General features: G+C 37.2%; 1 protein-coding gene across 2 annotated transcripts in view; it reads right to left on the bottom strand.

Annotated features, from left to right (window-relative positions):
* Positions 1-15,187, bottom strand: part of ATRX (alpha thalassemia/mental retardation syndrome X-linked) — a 77,354-nt gene that overhangs the window by 34,192 nt on the left and 27,975 nt on the right. For both annotated transcript variants that reach the window (XM_009327851.1, XM_009327849.1), the window contains 9 exons: positions 13,975-14,105; positions 13,273-13,452; positions 11,518-11,611; positions 10,873-10,981; positions 10,043-10,222; positions 9,503-9,644; positions 8,212-8,321; positions 3,379-3,525; positions 2,995-3,172 (listed from right to left, as the gene is read on the bottom strand). In XM_009327851.1, coding sequence (XP_009326126.1) covers positions 2,995-3,172; positions 3,379-3,525; positions 8,212-8,321; positions 9,503-9,644; positions 10,043-10,222; positions 10,873-10,981; positions 11,518-11,611; positions 13,273-13,452; positions 13,975-14,105 — 1,271 coding nt within the window. The remainder of the gene's footprint in view (positions 1-2,994; positions 3,173-3,378; positions 3,526-8,211; positions 8,322-9,502; positions 9,645-10,042; positions 10,223-10,872; positions 10,982-11,517; positions 11,612-13,272; positions 13,453-13,974; positions 14,106-15,187) is intronic.

Here is a 15,187-nt window from a genome sequence, read left to right as displayed (position 1 = left end):
ATTGTGCCTTCCTTTCTCCAACTGATGTAAAAAACAACTGGTAACAGTCCTTTCAGTAACCAGCTCTTACATGGTGGAAAATTTGTCAGTTTAGTTGTCTTTTTTCTAGGCTAAAAAGCCTTACTCCTTCAATCTTTCCTCAAAGATCACAGTCTTCATCTTCTTATCCTTCTTGCTGTACTTGCACGTTACTATATTGATACACATAAAACATACTCAGCAATAGATATATAGATATACACACAGTTCTCCTTTTCCTCTGAAGTCTACAAGAACTTAAGTCGGCTTCATAGTACTGCCAATTAAGGAGCTCTTTCCAAGTTAAACAGTAATGGAATTTTTATTAGTAGTAACAAGTAAAAAAATACAAAGTTACTGAAATGCTGCAAGCAAAGCACAACAGCCATCAATAAACCAAACAGCATTTCATCAGTTGCACAAAGCATTATGGGAAACCATTTGTTGCTCTGCATGCGTATATAATCCTGCTATTATTTCACATAGCAGAGCTAGTTAATTAATGAAATCACTTCTCCACCCATAAACTTTGGCTAAACCTTCCTTCTCTGGTCCCTTCTTCTGCAGTATACAGTGCAATACAAGCTTCTACTATAGAATATGTCTACCCTAGCAGTATTCATTTTAACCAGACACATATCATTAAATTATCGCTCAAATACCAAATTTGCAACTTTTTAAATTAAAAATGCTCCCAGAGGCAAAGGCTTTCCTATTTACAGTCACAGCAGTAAGCCAGCACATAGCTTCATAACTCTCTTACTGGCAGCCTGCTATATTACCAATGCTGTGATTCATGAAGATAGCAAACAAATAATGGTCGTTGCAGGATACTTCTCATCAATTTAGCCAATCCAAATGTCTCCGAAAACTAATGGATAACAACAGATGAACACTACCATCTTTTTGTAATTAGTTAAAATAGAGAAAGATTTGAAGCAACATTAAAAAAATTACGGAGTTATTTCAAGGTTAGTTTTCCTAATGGCCTGATTCCATCCTACCAACCAACTAGTCCAAGAAGAGGATAAAACAGGGGGTTCCATGTTCATATGAAATTATTCAAAACCTACAAGGCGCAATGTGCTGCCGTTTCTGAACTTGATTAAATCTACAAAAGTCAATGACCTAATCACAAACACTGCTCTATCACGTTGTCCTTAAGCTGTCTGAAGAGGTTTGGAAGCAGAACAGAACCACACCTATAAGCAGGATGTAAAAACCAAGAGATTCACAAGAGATCGAACAGGGAAGGTTACACAAGTCACCGCGTCTCCTCCATAAAACTGCACGCCCAACATGCCACCTCACTCCACAGTCCAGTATTTCTGAAGTTATATAAATACAAATCCACGAAGGAAGGGACAATATTACTATAAAGACACATGGTACCAACCCCTATGTTTAGCCTCCCTTACGCTTTCCACAAGGAAAAAAACCCACAAAAATCAATCACTAAGAGTGGTAACATTTTATTTCGTCATTGCACCGGAACATCACCAACTGAATGCAAAGCTACTGTCCTGTCAGGCCACTGTCCTGTCACCACGGCTTCAAGACAGCAGTTCACACCTTTTCTTCTCCAGCTTTGACTTTCCTGGCAACATTCTCAATAAAGGCAATATCCTGAGCAAATCAGATACAGAATAGGACTGACAGCACAGGGTTCCCCCCCCTTCTTTTTTTTTTAGTAACTGAAGCATTAATAGAAGGAGTGGGAAAACCCACTGACAAGAACTGCACTTCTTCATTTCTTAAATAATGCCTGTGGATTCAACATGATCACAAAGAGAGTTCATCAGCTACTGTACTGGAGCTTCCCTGACTCCACAGCAATTACGTGATTTAGTGAGTCAAACTGGCAGAAACTTAATTAATGTTTTAGCTACTCAAACAGGCTTTCTGCAGAGTTGGAGATGCCAATTCCAATTGGCCAATGCCAATAATCACAAAGTTATTTTACCCGTTAGAATAATCCCTTTGTCTGTTAGAACAAAATTCACAGCCCTACTATTATTTGAAACTTCACAAAATCAAGCTCACCAAGTACAATTATAAACCAGACCAACGATGTATTTCATCAATCAGAAAGAAAGAAAAAAAACCACCAAACAACCACACTCTGTCAAGAAACCTAAAGGCCAGCCAGATAATTAAAACCCAAGAAAACCCACCTCCAGAATCAAAGAAACCATTTACCCTACCTACCATATCAGCATTCTCAATTTAAAGAGAAATAGCAGTGTTACAGCAGAGGTGCCTTTTAAAATCAGTTTTTAAGGTATGCTGCATAACCATAAGTTGTTTTCAAGTATCAGTTGCGAGTTCAGAATTTGTAGGAAAATTTTGCTATTTTGGTGAAATTTGCTAATCCTAAAATTTTTAGTTCTTTTTGGTGACCACCTGATAAGCTCAGTTCAGCTGAGCTTAAACCAGACATCTGTTTCTTAGACTGAAAAAATGAATTAAGTGCTTTATCTGCAATCAATTCATTACCACTTAATTAACACTCGTTTGTTCACACTTCTAAGGTACATTCTCAATTATTTTTCATGAGAGTTGCTCCCTTAACAGCAGATTTCTATCAAGGATAAAGCAGCTTGTGGTTGTAGCAAATTCGCAGATTAAAATAATCTTAGGTTCCCAACAGAGCCACTTCAAATTACTTTGCAAAGGAAGCAATGCTAGCAAAAAAGATACCTATTAGGAAGAGTTTCCAGTATATATTCCTGTGGTCGTTTCTGTATTTCATCTAATAGAAAAGACTGTCTATTTACAAAAGCAGATGGGGTAGTTTCTTAACAACCATTTCTGTAACTCAGCAAAAGCCAACAAAGAAAATCTGATAAATTGTACTAACATTATTGTTTAAAATTATTTGCCCAACAGATTCGCATTTACAAGATTACTTAGCTCATATACGTAAACCAGAAAGTACAACATATAGAATGCATACTTGTATTAATTTTCACTTACCTGGATCAACTAAAGCTTTATTAAATATTTCTTTAAGTTTTCTACTCTTCACATTCCTGCCTTGTGCAAGATTACGATACATCTCATAGCCTATTATCATCACACCTCCTTCATCTTGCCAACGCTGGAGCATATAGCTTCTCTCTTGAGGGCGTTTCACAGTTGCTAGTTCACAGACCTTTCAAAGGGGGAAAATATGCTTGAATTTCTCTTAAAATACCGAAGTACTGGTGTAACTTTTAAATACCTAAGGCTTATTCATGCAAGTAGGTCTTTCACATATTAGAAGTGCATTCCTTAGCCTATATTTTGAGTGGTGGGGCTTCCCAATTATGTGAACCGTTCAGTTATTTCATTTTTAAGAACTCTTTTTAAGCCTTATACCTCTAGTTTTTCGTCGTCTTCTAAACCTTCTTGCCATTTTTCAAACTCATTCAACCAGTTCAAGGCAGTGTTCAATGGACACACTACCAGAGCTGTCCGAAAATCCAGCTTGTCACACAGCAAGACTGTGTGAAGAAAACTTACTACCTGCAAGAGGAAAAAACAGACAAATGCCAGTTAAAACACTGAGTATTAAACACTAGGAAAGAAACATACAAGTATATATTCACATATAGAACTTACCAACAACAGTCTTGTTCAAACATTCTTTTTCTGTTTGTTAAACAACTCGCTGCTTAAGAATTAATACACATGTATTTTAAAGTCATACACTTATTACTCTGTATTACATGGCTGCATACATCCTTCACATACTGAGATGCACGCAGTTTTGAATTGCACCAGACAGCTGAACGATTTCATAAACAGGGAACCCTCCCTTTACATTTCACCAATCATTTTCATAAACTAAAAATTTCTATTAGGTCATTTTTAAGCTTTCTCCCAATACTCGCCCCAAGCATGAAATAAGTCCACCTCTTTGGACTTCATAAATGTATCAAGTTTCTTGAAAGTGAACTTCAGTCTTAAATCAATGCTTTCCACATTTTTTCAACATATTGGCAAATTCTCTCAAAAGAACTCTGAAGCAGGTCATTGAAATGCTTTCCGAGCATTCACCCTGTAGCCAGACTGGCTATATGTTGCAGATGCTAACACCTCCTTGAAGCCTGGGGAAAAAAATTAAACCTTTTGGTATCACTCAAGTGTTTCTGCTGGGCTGCCTGGTTTTGAGCGGTAGCAAATGAAGATGGGACTAGAGGTAACCTGTAAAAACCCGGGAGCAGCAGAGTCAGTGATCCCACGGCAGCTCCAGCTCTCACACCAGACTTTTAACGGTGAAGACTGCACTCTAATCCACGTAACTGTACAACATCCGGAAAGTTCTTTCCAGATCAAACCTTGGTATCTGGCATCTCGGAGTTAATACACTGTTCAAAGTAATTTCGAACTGCATGACTATGCTTGGAACACTGGGCAACAAACTGCTTTTAGATGCTGCAATACAAAAGGAGTTACTAGTGGTTTTGCGATCAAGACAAAAGCATCTCGTGTTCAGATGCAAAAACTACCCATGAAGACTAATCATGAAAGTCCTATGTCCTGGACAGCCAGCAAGTCCCTAATTGCCTTATTTCCCCGATCCTTTACTGACATTCTTCTTGGCAGTTTGCAAAGTCTGCTAAAACGTATCGCTGATTTAGCTCTTTTAAGAGCTAAACAACAAACGGCATTACAGAGTACAGTAGGACTGGCAAATGACCACATAAGGAAAGAAACAACTACCTAAGCTACAAACACTGGCCATAAAAATACTTGATACATATTTGTAACTGTGGCTTTGACTATCAAGAAGTTACAGCCAAAACTAGTGTCATGAACACATCTGGATCACATACAAAAATACCTTCTGCTGTGAAATATTTCATCAAACTGAAGTATATAGTGTATAAAGTACAAGTGTACAAAGTCACCTAGACTGCACTGCTACATTAAAGCACAACAGTTCTGAAAAACATCACAAATACCCGGTAGAAGGTATAATTAACTCATGAAGAACCGTTAACACCGAAGCTAGAACGAAGCATGTAAAAATATACTCTTCAAAGGTATTTTCAAAGTATGTATCCTCTTATATAGGATTGCAGATTGTCAAAATATTGTCTGTCACCCCAACTTCCATAAGCAAAGCTATACACACTGAAGCTGTAGTTCTTAAAAACATACTGTCCACATGCTGTGCACCACAAACAACAAAGATTGCAGCTTGTTTTACCTAAACAGTACATACAGTGAACAACCACAGTCCCTCTGATCATCTACAGCTCTGTGTTACTCAAAAAAAAATCCCACAACCCCACAAAAATCCCCAAAATCAGAAAACCACGCAAACCAAGCTTCCCTTGAGCCTGTTCTTTGGAGGGGAATCTAGGGGGATCTAAAGAACCTGAAGATGTTACGCCAGCGTACGCGCTCCATGACTATATCCTGCAATTTGCAGGTCAAAAAAAGAAGATTCTCAGGATCAGAAAGTCCTAAAGAAAACTTGTCTGTATTAGGTCAGAGGAGAGCAGGATTAGGTATTTCTCATGTAACTTCACTTCTTGAAGAATCCTGGGTAGCAATGGTTTAGAGGGAAGACACAAAAATAAGGAAGCCATCTGACACAGTAAGGCACAGCTAACGCTAGCAAAGAATAACAGATACCTCCTGCTAGATTCTCTCTGAAGATTTTCTTGGAGCACATTTCAAGTCTCTAAAAATAATAATGAAGACTTCAAGCCAAGCCAAGTCTGCTATCTGGCAGCATCCAGGTGTGCTGACTACACCAAAAACCGACTAGCAAGGCAGATGTGAGCGCTACAGAGAGTAAAAACTACTGAGACACCTCATTCCAAAGATACAGGTGTCAAAGGCTAACTGCTTGTCCACAGGACCTTACAGCATTTTGTTTGCTAAGTGGCTAACAAGGTCGTAAAGCTGGCCGTTGTCACTTGCAGACTATGAATCTAGCTACAGCACAAAAACGTTGAGACATCTTTCACACAGCTTGGAATTCCAGTACGTTGATATACTGACCTCTCTACGAATGAACAGATCTTGAGCCTTCAGGTCAGGTGATAGGGCTTCCCAATCCAATGGGGAAGCTTCTACCACAACTGACCAAGATGGAAGAGGATGGTGAAATGGCATTTCCTCACAGACGCTTTGAGGATCCCATCCTCACTGTAGGAAGAAAATAACCTCTTTGAGAACCATCATCACGATGCTAAAGAGACTGCACTCCAGGGAATGAGTAAAGTGCATCCATATTTGGAGCAGGTGAAGAAAGAATTTAGAATGAAGTGCTGCACAAGTGCTGGCTGCTAACGTGATCTAGACTTGCCGGTCACACACTCACCAGAGCACTAGGCAGATCTCCTGTCAAGTGACTTTATAGCTAAGAACACTCCTGGCACAGCAAGGACCTGATTGATCCCGAGCTGAAATCAGTTCAAATCAATCCCAATGTCTGCAGAGCTCTAAGTCAGATTTCTAATGATTCAGTTTAAGCCAGAAATCAGAAAGGTTCACAGTAATTCATTTCACTAGCCAGCTGTCCTGAAAGATATGGGAGTATCTTCCTCCTCCAGAAATGAGAAAACACAGCATCAATGAAGGCCAACGACAGGAAGACCAAAGTGGCCCTGCTTTTCTGAGGGCCTTTTCAAGCACAGATAAAGGTTGTTACCATCCTTTCTTCTTCAGAGTTCTCAAAAATTTCCCTTTCTCTCTCCCAGAATCAGAGGGAAAGGTTCTTCTGTAAAATGACTTCTGCTAAAGAAATTCTTGGGAACAGACCAGGCAGCAGAGCAGCAAGACGGGCAACTCACCCCAGTTCTTTCCTCATAGTATTTTTGGTGATGCTACATCTGGCTAAATGCAAAACCAAAATTTATGAAGACAGACAGAGACTTGGAAACAAGCAAACACAAAAGGAACTCAACACTCCTGACTACCCTGAAAAGGTGCTAGCATAAATACTGAGATGCAGGGAATTCAAGAAAACGTTTTTTGATCTTTTACCTCTTCTGAAGGTCAAAGGCATAAGCTTCTCCTGAGGCCTGCAATGATTATAAGAGGCCCAAGAAAAAGAGCTATGAGCATTGTTTTACAGCAACTGCATGGGTGATCAGTTCCAGAAGAAACATTTTAAGATGCGGATTGAGCTTCAGATTTTAAAGACTAATAGAAATGGTTAAGTTGTTCACTGTACAACTTTTAACATGGCAGAAAAGCCACTTGTATCGGACCAAGAAAAATGGAAATATTTTTTTAAGAAATGCTGCAATATTCTGTTTTAAAGATTTTTACAAAGCAGTCTTCAGCAGTGTAAAGGAGAAGGAACATGCACTGATGTGACAATGAAGGCTTGAACCTGAAGATCTCAGGAAGCAAAGAATTGTAAAGCCAAAGAAAAGAAATAAAGACGTGAAAAAGGGGTTGAAAGTATGCCCTATAGTTAACTGCCAAGGCAATGAAAGTTTCTGGTCTTAACTGTGATGCACAACGACCCAAAAATATGAACGTACATATGGACAATTACTGAAATAGAAACAAATGCCCCCTGCTCCTCAACCCAGAACAGTCTAAATTGTAGCAAAACATTGTTTATATTAAAACACAAAGCATCTGACTTTAGACTAGAAGTCTGGCATAAAAAACCAAACCAAAACAAACAAAAAACCCAAACAAACAAAAAAAACCCCCACAAAAACCAACCTGATAAACCTCTACTTCATCAGTGCAACAAATAAATCAAAAAACCACTGAGGAAAATAAACAATTTAAGGAGCAACACATGAATGAGGAAGACAGTAAAAAACACAACCTGCTTAAGATTATTAAACTGTCTTAGAAACATAGGTTCCAGAAGCCTGTCTCCTACTAGCTGTATTTTCTTGTTCTGAGTTGCAAGGGAGCTACACACCACTTACAATTAAACATAACCTTTCCACATGAATATCGATGATTACCTCATTTAATTTTAGATATTTTAAAAAGCGGAGAAAACACAAGCGTGTATCAGAACTTTCACGGCTGTGTACTACGAAACCAACTTCTTTCTCAAGACCTCTTTACAAAATGTTTTCCTCCAGCAACCCTCATCGAGTCGCTGCCTAGGAAACAGTAAGTTTTACTATGTTCTTAAGTCATTAAAATTGCCTTTTGCTGGATCAGCTTTTGAGAGCAAGCTACAGACGAGAAAACAAGACAACTTTTGCTTCTTACCTGTAATGTTTTCCCCAGACCCATACAGTGAGCAAGAATGCATCCAGAACCAGGAGATGTCTTTGTTTTTTTTACAGATTCACAACAGCAATCCCACATGAACTGAACACCTGAAGAAAATTATTGAAAATTTTCTTATTAAACATTCATTTTATTAAAGTTCACCTGCTAAGAGATAGGTGCGATCACTGTAAGATCATGATAACTCCTAGAAAAGCAGTGCTCAAGATAATTATTGATTTATTTCTGTCCAATGGGTTGTATGTGGGATGATCTTTGTCTTGAACTTAATTATATTCACAGTTTTCACTGAAGATGTGGCAACTGGGTTAGAAAATATTACTGTGCAGACTGCAGATGACTGCGATCTTGCGGACAGGGAGAAAAGAGGAAACAGAACAAAAAGTGGCAAGACTGCATGAAAAGACTAAAATGATCTTGGTAAATTGGCAAAATTATCTGAAACCAACCAGAAGAAATTCTGCCAAGACAGATCACATGTGAGGTTCTATGCTTAAAGAGGAAAAAAAATCAAGCAAGAACTGACAGCTGAAAAGGGAAAGGAAACGTATGCTACATAACCAAACATATTAACAACATGAGGGTCTGCTGGGTGATTTTTTTGTTCTTTGCAATATATATATTGGGGAGTTGTATTCTACTATGCTATACTCAGCACAGATGAGGCTTCAACTTGACTGCTGTGTCTGGTTCAGGGCACCTCCCTTTAAGAGTTGAAGCAAGTCCAGAAGTTTCTTACTAAAATGGAAAGGTTGTAGATTATGAACTTTGAGGAAAATTTAAAATAACAGAGTGAGCTGTGAAGAAAATTATGATTGGTTATTCTCCTCTTCTCTTTCTTCACTAGAAACAGAATATGGAAAGAAGTTGGCTTGATGTGCAGTCATGTCAGGTATCAGAAAAAAACATTTCTGTTGAGAAAGCCAGGAAAATACTGCGAGATTTCTGTATCTTCACTAAAACTGTAAAAAGTGAATATGCTAATTCCGCAATAGAATGGGTAAACATATATTCGATTCTGCCTCAGTATGGAGAATTAGATGATTCTGAGGACCCTTCCAACTTTACATTTCTAAGGTTCTTTGCTTGTAAAACAGAACTATGTATTGCCGATCTCATTTACTTTTGTTCAGATGTTCCAAAAATAAAACACTAAACCTGACATTTGGCATTTGCCTGCCAAGGAATTTTTCTTATGATTCTAATTCAGGTTGCGTAAGGTGCTGTGCCGGTGGAGGGGAGGGGCGGAATTAAAACTCTCTTTCCTTACCATCTACTTGGTGTGGTTTCAGTCTGGTAACTATATTCCTGTGAACCTGCACTAATGGTTCTTTGGTTTCTTCATCTTCATCTAAAACCAGCTTAGTTGTAATGGGACATTTCAGAGGTGAAGCATCTTCTATCTCTATCACCTATAAAGAGAAACAGGGCATCATAGGAATACTTCACATGTGAGTAATACCAAGCATTTGACAGACCCTAGTTTTAGCAAAATCGGAAGTAATAACTTATTTAGTAAAGAGAAACCTTAAATTCTTTACTACGCATCAGAACTTACTTTGGGAGAATGCTTTTCCCCATGGAAAGTAAAGCAGCAGGCAACTGAAACAGCTTTCTAATGATCTCAGTAGTCTTAACTAAAACTTACCAACATTAACCTGCAGGAAACTACAAATAAAACTTGTGGCTTACAAGGCTACATGAGTGCTTTTAAAATTACTTACCAAATTAAATTGAGGTAGAAATATGTCATCTTAAACATCATCAACAATTCAACTTCCTAGCATTTTGCAAAGAAAACAGAACATACCTCTCTCAATTTCTCTCTCTCCCGTTCTCTTTCTGCTATACGTTTTCTTCTTTCTTCTTCTTCTTTAAGTGCATTTTGTGTTTCTGTTCTAAGCTTATCATCTTTAATGATTTTTCTTATTTTCTTCCTGCCTTTTCCAGGAGATTTTGAATCATCATTGTCCTCATCCTCAGAATTACTCTATTACAAATTAAATAAATTAAGTATTAGCAAGAAAATTATGGCACAGACCATCAAATCCTTGATTTTTAGACAAATTCCCAAAAAGTTTTGTATACCTGGGTGCAGTTTAGCTCATAAGAAAAAAGATACTTTTTTTTAAAGCAAGTTAGCCAGCATGACAGAAGAAGTGCCACCTTAACTATAATGTATTCTGAGATATTAAAGATAAGCCCAGCTGTGCAAAGGCACTACTGAAGATAGTTATCATTTGATAGTAATTAATGACTATTACTAAAGAACTATTTTTCGCTGCTAGATCAGATCAGCTATCACCTACTCCACATAGGAAAAGAAACCCTAATACTAGGAAAGCCTTAATGTACTATTTGTGTAATCTTCTACATTTAGTTTAAAAATTACATTTACTTAGAATATATCATGCATTTTTATCAAGATCTAGACAGGAAATGGTTTTAGTTAAACGCAATGTTTTTTCTCCGTAATGGTGCCATTTTACAAATTTTAGCACTGAATTAACATTGAGAAAAGTTGTAATTTTTTTACTGTACTTCGTACAGAGCTGTTTGAGACACCCAAGTCCCTAAGCAGTTGGCAGAAGAGACAGAAACTCCTTTTCCCATTTATTAATTCAGAACAGAATATAGTACTTTATTGTTGTTTTCACTTGAAGAATCCTCTTGAACCTTTATACGCCTTCGTTTCTTTTTCTGTTTGTAACTGCGCTGGTTTTCTTCCGCCTCAGCTTTCTTGGCAGATCTATTAAAAAAAAAAAAAGCAGCACAACTGATTAACAATAATTCATTGCCTCACTGAAAAACAACGATTAAAAAAGTACACGAACTACATTGCTAATTAATAGAATATATACTCCTTTTGTGCCATCAGGGGTTTACTTCCAGATTCCTTCTTCCCTCTCAACTCACTGGACACACGTAGCAACCGCCTATTCCAGACAACCCTGAGGAATCTCAGAATTGTTAAGTATTAGTTTTCTACTGCAGCCACCATTCCCCAATTGACATTGACATATTTGGTGTAAAAATGCTCATTTTTTTGTTACTTTTTTTCATACTGGCTCATCAAACTGCTGTGTACCACATACTTCAGTACAAATTCAAAATTCTCACATTTGCTGCGAAGTTAATTAGCAGATACCAAATTATAGACAACTATCATCAAAGGTTTTAAGGACTGATCCAAAGTCTTTAACTTTCACCATCTCACTGCCTAAATTGCACTGTTAAATACCAAAAACCAAACACAGGAAAAGCATAGTTAAGTTTTATTTATACCTTGTTCTTGGGCGTTGGTCATCGTCAGACTCACTAACTTCTTCACTAACTGCAGATTCATGAAACTCGGAGTCATTTGAATCATCGCTGCTCACTTTAAAAATAAAGTATGATTTCATGTGGAGTATTATTGCAAAGTTAGCAACATCACCTACTAGACAAGAAACTTTAAGATCAACAAGCACTGTAGAAGTTCATTTCAGACAGTATGGGACCCATAAAACATACTAATAAGAAGCAACAGAAATATAAGGGTACAGAATAAAGAAGCTTAACATGTAAGCACTAGCTGAGTCCTGATAGATGGCATATTACGCCAACAAGACTTGAGGTCTTTTCCAAGTATAGTTTACAAGCAAATGACGGAAAGCACTATATTAGAAAGCATCACATTTCAAAGACAGCGGGTGAGGAGGAGAGAACGCAATGGGGAACAGTACAGAACTTCAGAAAACAAAAGGTGATTTTTAGCTAAACAAAAGCTTTTGTTTCCAATGTTTTAGATATAATTTTATAATCCTACTTCACAATTCATGCAACCAACCCTTATTTACTAACAACATATGCAATTATATTACTGTATTTATGACTTCAAGTTTCCTCAGGTAATGCAAGTTTAAAACTGATTCAAAAGACAATTAAAAATACACCTAAACTAGCAGCATTAGGTAATACTTCCATAACTACTTTTAGGAGCTATCACTGGCATTTATAGGTAATTAAGACCAGCATGCCATTTAGCACCTTTATAATTTCAGTTTGACCTTGAACACTGTGGAAAGCTTAACTGTTTTATGAATAACAAGGCTTAAAACAAGGATTGTTTTACATACACGGGGAAACGTAACATTAATAACAACGGGCTGAAAAACGGCGAGCCGAAATAAAGTATATTGTTCTACTTGAGAGTAGTGAACTTAAAAGACTTACACTAAAGAATTCTTAGAATTAGTCTGGCTGCATCTTATTTGCACATTGCCACTGTAATTTACAATTACTTTTCTTGAAAGAAATGTTGTTGGTAGAGTTATAATTCCGTAAGGCAGGAAAAGCATGAACATACATTCAAAAATTAGAGTTTTCATGAAGGAGAACGATAAACAAATAGCATCGCATCTTTTAGTCTGTGGAACACCGCAAGAGATGGCTAGCGTTAGTGCAACACAAGTAACAGGGAAGTACTGTGCGCCCTTACTTCCACTGGCCATGAAACACTATCAACACCTACACTGACCAACGTGGCAGCAAGCATTTATCTTTACTATCGCTCCCCTCCTCTGCTCAAAGTGATTAAATGCAAGGGGCTGGCAGATTCTGCGCTCTTGCATCATTTCACAGTGCCATCTGGTGTTCAACTAAAGCTTGCAACATTTAAATTCCAGGATGGAAATTTGTGATGCACAAGGGCCTACTAACAGTCCAAGTTAAAGAGAGAAATTACATAAAGGACAAGATTGATTTTCACAAACTAGACATACTGGGCTTGCCTCTGTTATTTAAGATTAATATTCTAAGACTCAAGAAGATTAATCCAATTCAGAGGATACAATAAGTGGAGAGCGCTGCATTTGTATTCAGCATTTTAAATAAAACTATTTATCAAACTCAGATAACAGAATTCTAGATTTAATACACAAGGAAGTTTATATAGAGATTTCAAAATTACGGAGTTTCAGATCTCCATTCTGACATGCTTTGGACTTATTTTATAGAAGCAAGTACTTCTTGTAACAAAAAAATATTCAGATTATGTACCTTTCCTTCTACTTCTGCGCTTCCCTTCTTTTTTGTCTTTCGGTTTCACCTTTTTTTCTTCACCAGATTCTCCGTCACTCACTGTCAGCTTGTGCCTCAGCAGTCTGTGTCTGTATCTAGGCTTCTTTGATTCTTCTTCCTCTGAATCCGATTCAGAATTATCTTCCTTTTCGTTCTCTTCTGTCAGATTAAGAGTCAGTACAACATGCACACTGGTCATTTTTTTTCTTACTTAAATTTGGCAAGAATTAAAATCTGAATTAATTTAGGCTAAATTCTGTGCTTTTCCAGGAAATTATGGGCAACGACATACCGCTGTTCCCTCAAATTTTAAGTATTTTACGCTGCCTGAAAACTTGGAATGTCTGTTCCAATGACTGTATATGTTAGTCAAATGTCTCCCATGCATTTGCAGGTCTTACTGTTCTGTATAGATTATTCCTCACGAATCCCTAGGACTTCTGAATTGGTTACAAACATCAGACTATTAACAAAAAAATACACTTACAGAAGAGTAAAAGAGATGATAAATTCTCATGATCATGTACATTGGCCTCTATTTGGCAACTACCTATCAACACCAATGACATTTTTTTGTTGAAAACCGAAGAAACTTTAATAATTACAATTTTCCCAAGTGACCTTTGAAATTATGACAAGCGCTACAGCACCACTTTTTCCCAGATGCTTTTTGGTGCTCACCATCATCTCCTGTGTTTTCATTTTGCTTTCCAGTTTTCTTTTTTCCTTCATCCGATTCATCATCTGAAGATGCATCCTCATCAGAGGAAAGATTGGCTTTGATTTCTTCTAAAAGCATTTTCTTGGCAATTCTTTGAAGTAAAACAGAAAAAACTATTTATTCCATTGTTCAAGTAAATCTATGAACGATAAGTGTAATCCTATACCATTCAGAACTTCAAAAAAGGGTTGAAAGCTGAACAAAAAAAAGACACACGATGAAAAGCCATTGTGGTAAGACAGGATACATCAGCAAAAATCTCATGTTAAATGTAACGTGTTAACTTGCTTTTAGAAAGCAAATCTGTATAATGCTTCTTAAAAAAAGAAGTTCCATGCTTTACAGCAAGACTAGAGATAGCTATAAAATGTACAAACTTAAATATTTCATTTTATTCTCTGTCTATTTGGATGGACTCCTGTCAGTTCTAGGAAAGGCACCTATATGAATTCTAACTGTGACAAGAACGTGAAGATGCTGCAGACCAAATCCTAGTACTCAAATCATTCCCCCCAAACGGTTATCATGCTTACTTGATTTAAATCAATGGGATGAATTTCCTGAGGCACTGAATCTACTTGACCAGTGTATATGTAAACAGTAACAGTTTTAAAAACAGTGTTATCACTGAACGCATGTTTTAAACAAGGAGAAAAAGATTACTGCAACATGCATAAACACACAGGTTAAAAAAAAAATAATAATTATTACCCTACCTCTACATAGCTTGCCTTCAACTGTGTTACCATTCTAATTGCCTGGGCCCACCCTACTGCAAAAGAGATGCTGGAGTAATCGAAGCAACTCATGATGTCTCAAGATGAACGGATATTAAGTGCCTCAGGAAAAAACTCCACACTGAATCCCTCATGTAACTACAAGCACTTGCCTTCTAGCAACTACAGAAAAAAACCCAAAAACCAAAAACCCCGTGTATATACACACAAAAAAGTTTTATCAAACATTACAGGACCTGAACTTCAAAGAAAAATTACGATCTTATTTCCCGTTCCACAAACTGTTCGCTCAGCGTCTCACAGTTTCATTTCAGCACGAGAGTGTTTTCAGCTAACATACAAGAAGTCACTATGGAAAAATGATTTCTTTACATGCTCTTGCAACATTAAAAAAAAAAAATCATCTTGTATGAATCTATCCAAGGCAAAATATAAA

Source organism: Pygoscelis adeliae, unplaced genomic scaffold, assembly GCF_000699105.1.
Source record: "Pygoscelis adeliae isolate BGI_AS28 unplaced genomic scaffold, ASM69910v1 Scaffold14, whole genome shotgun sequence".
Lineage (NCBI taxonomy): Eukaryota > Metazoa > Chordata > Aves > Sphenisciformes > Spheniscidae > Pygoscelis > Pygoscelis adeliae.
Note: the sequence above shows the minus strand (reverse complement) of the source record. Positions and strands in the feature narration are given on the sequence as shown.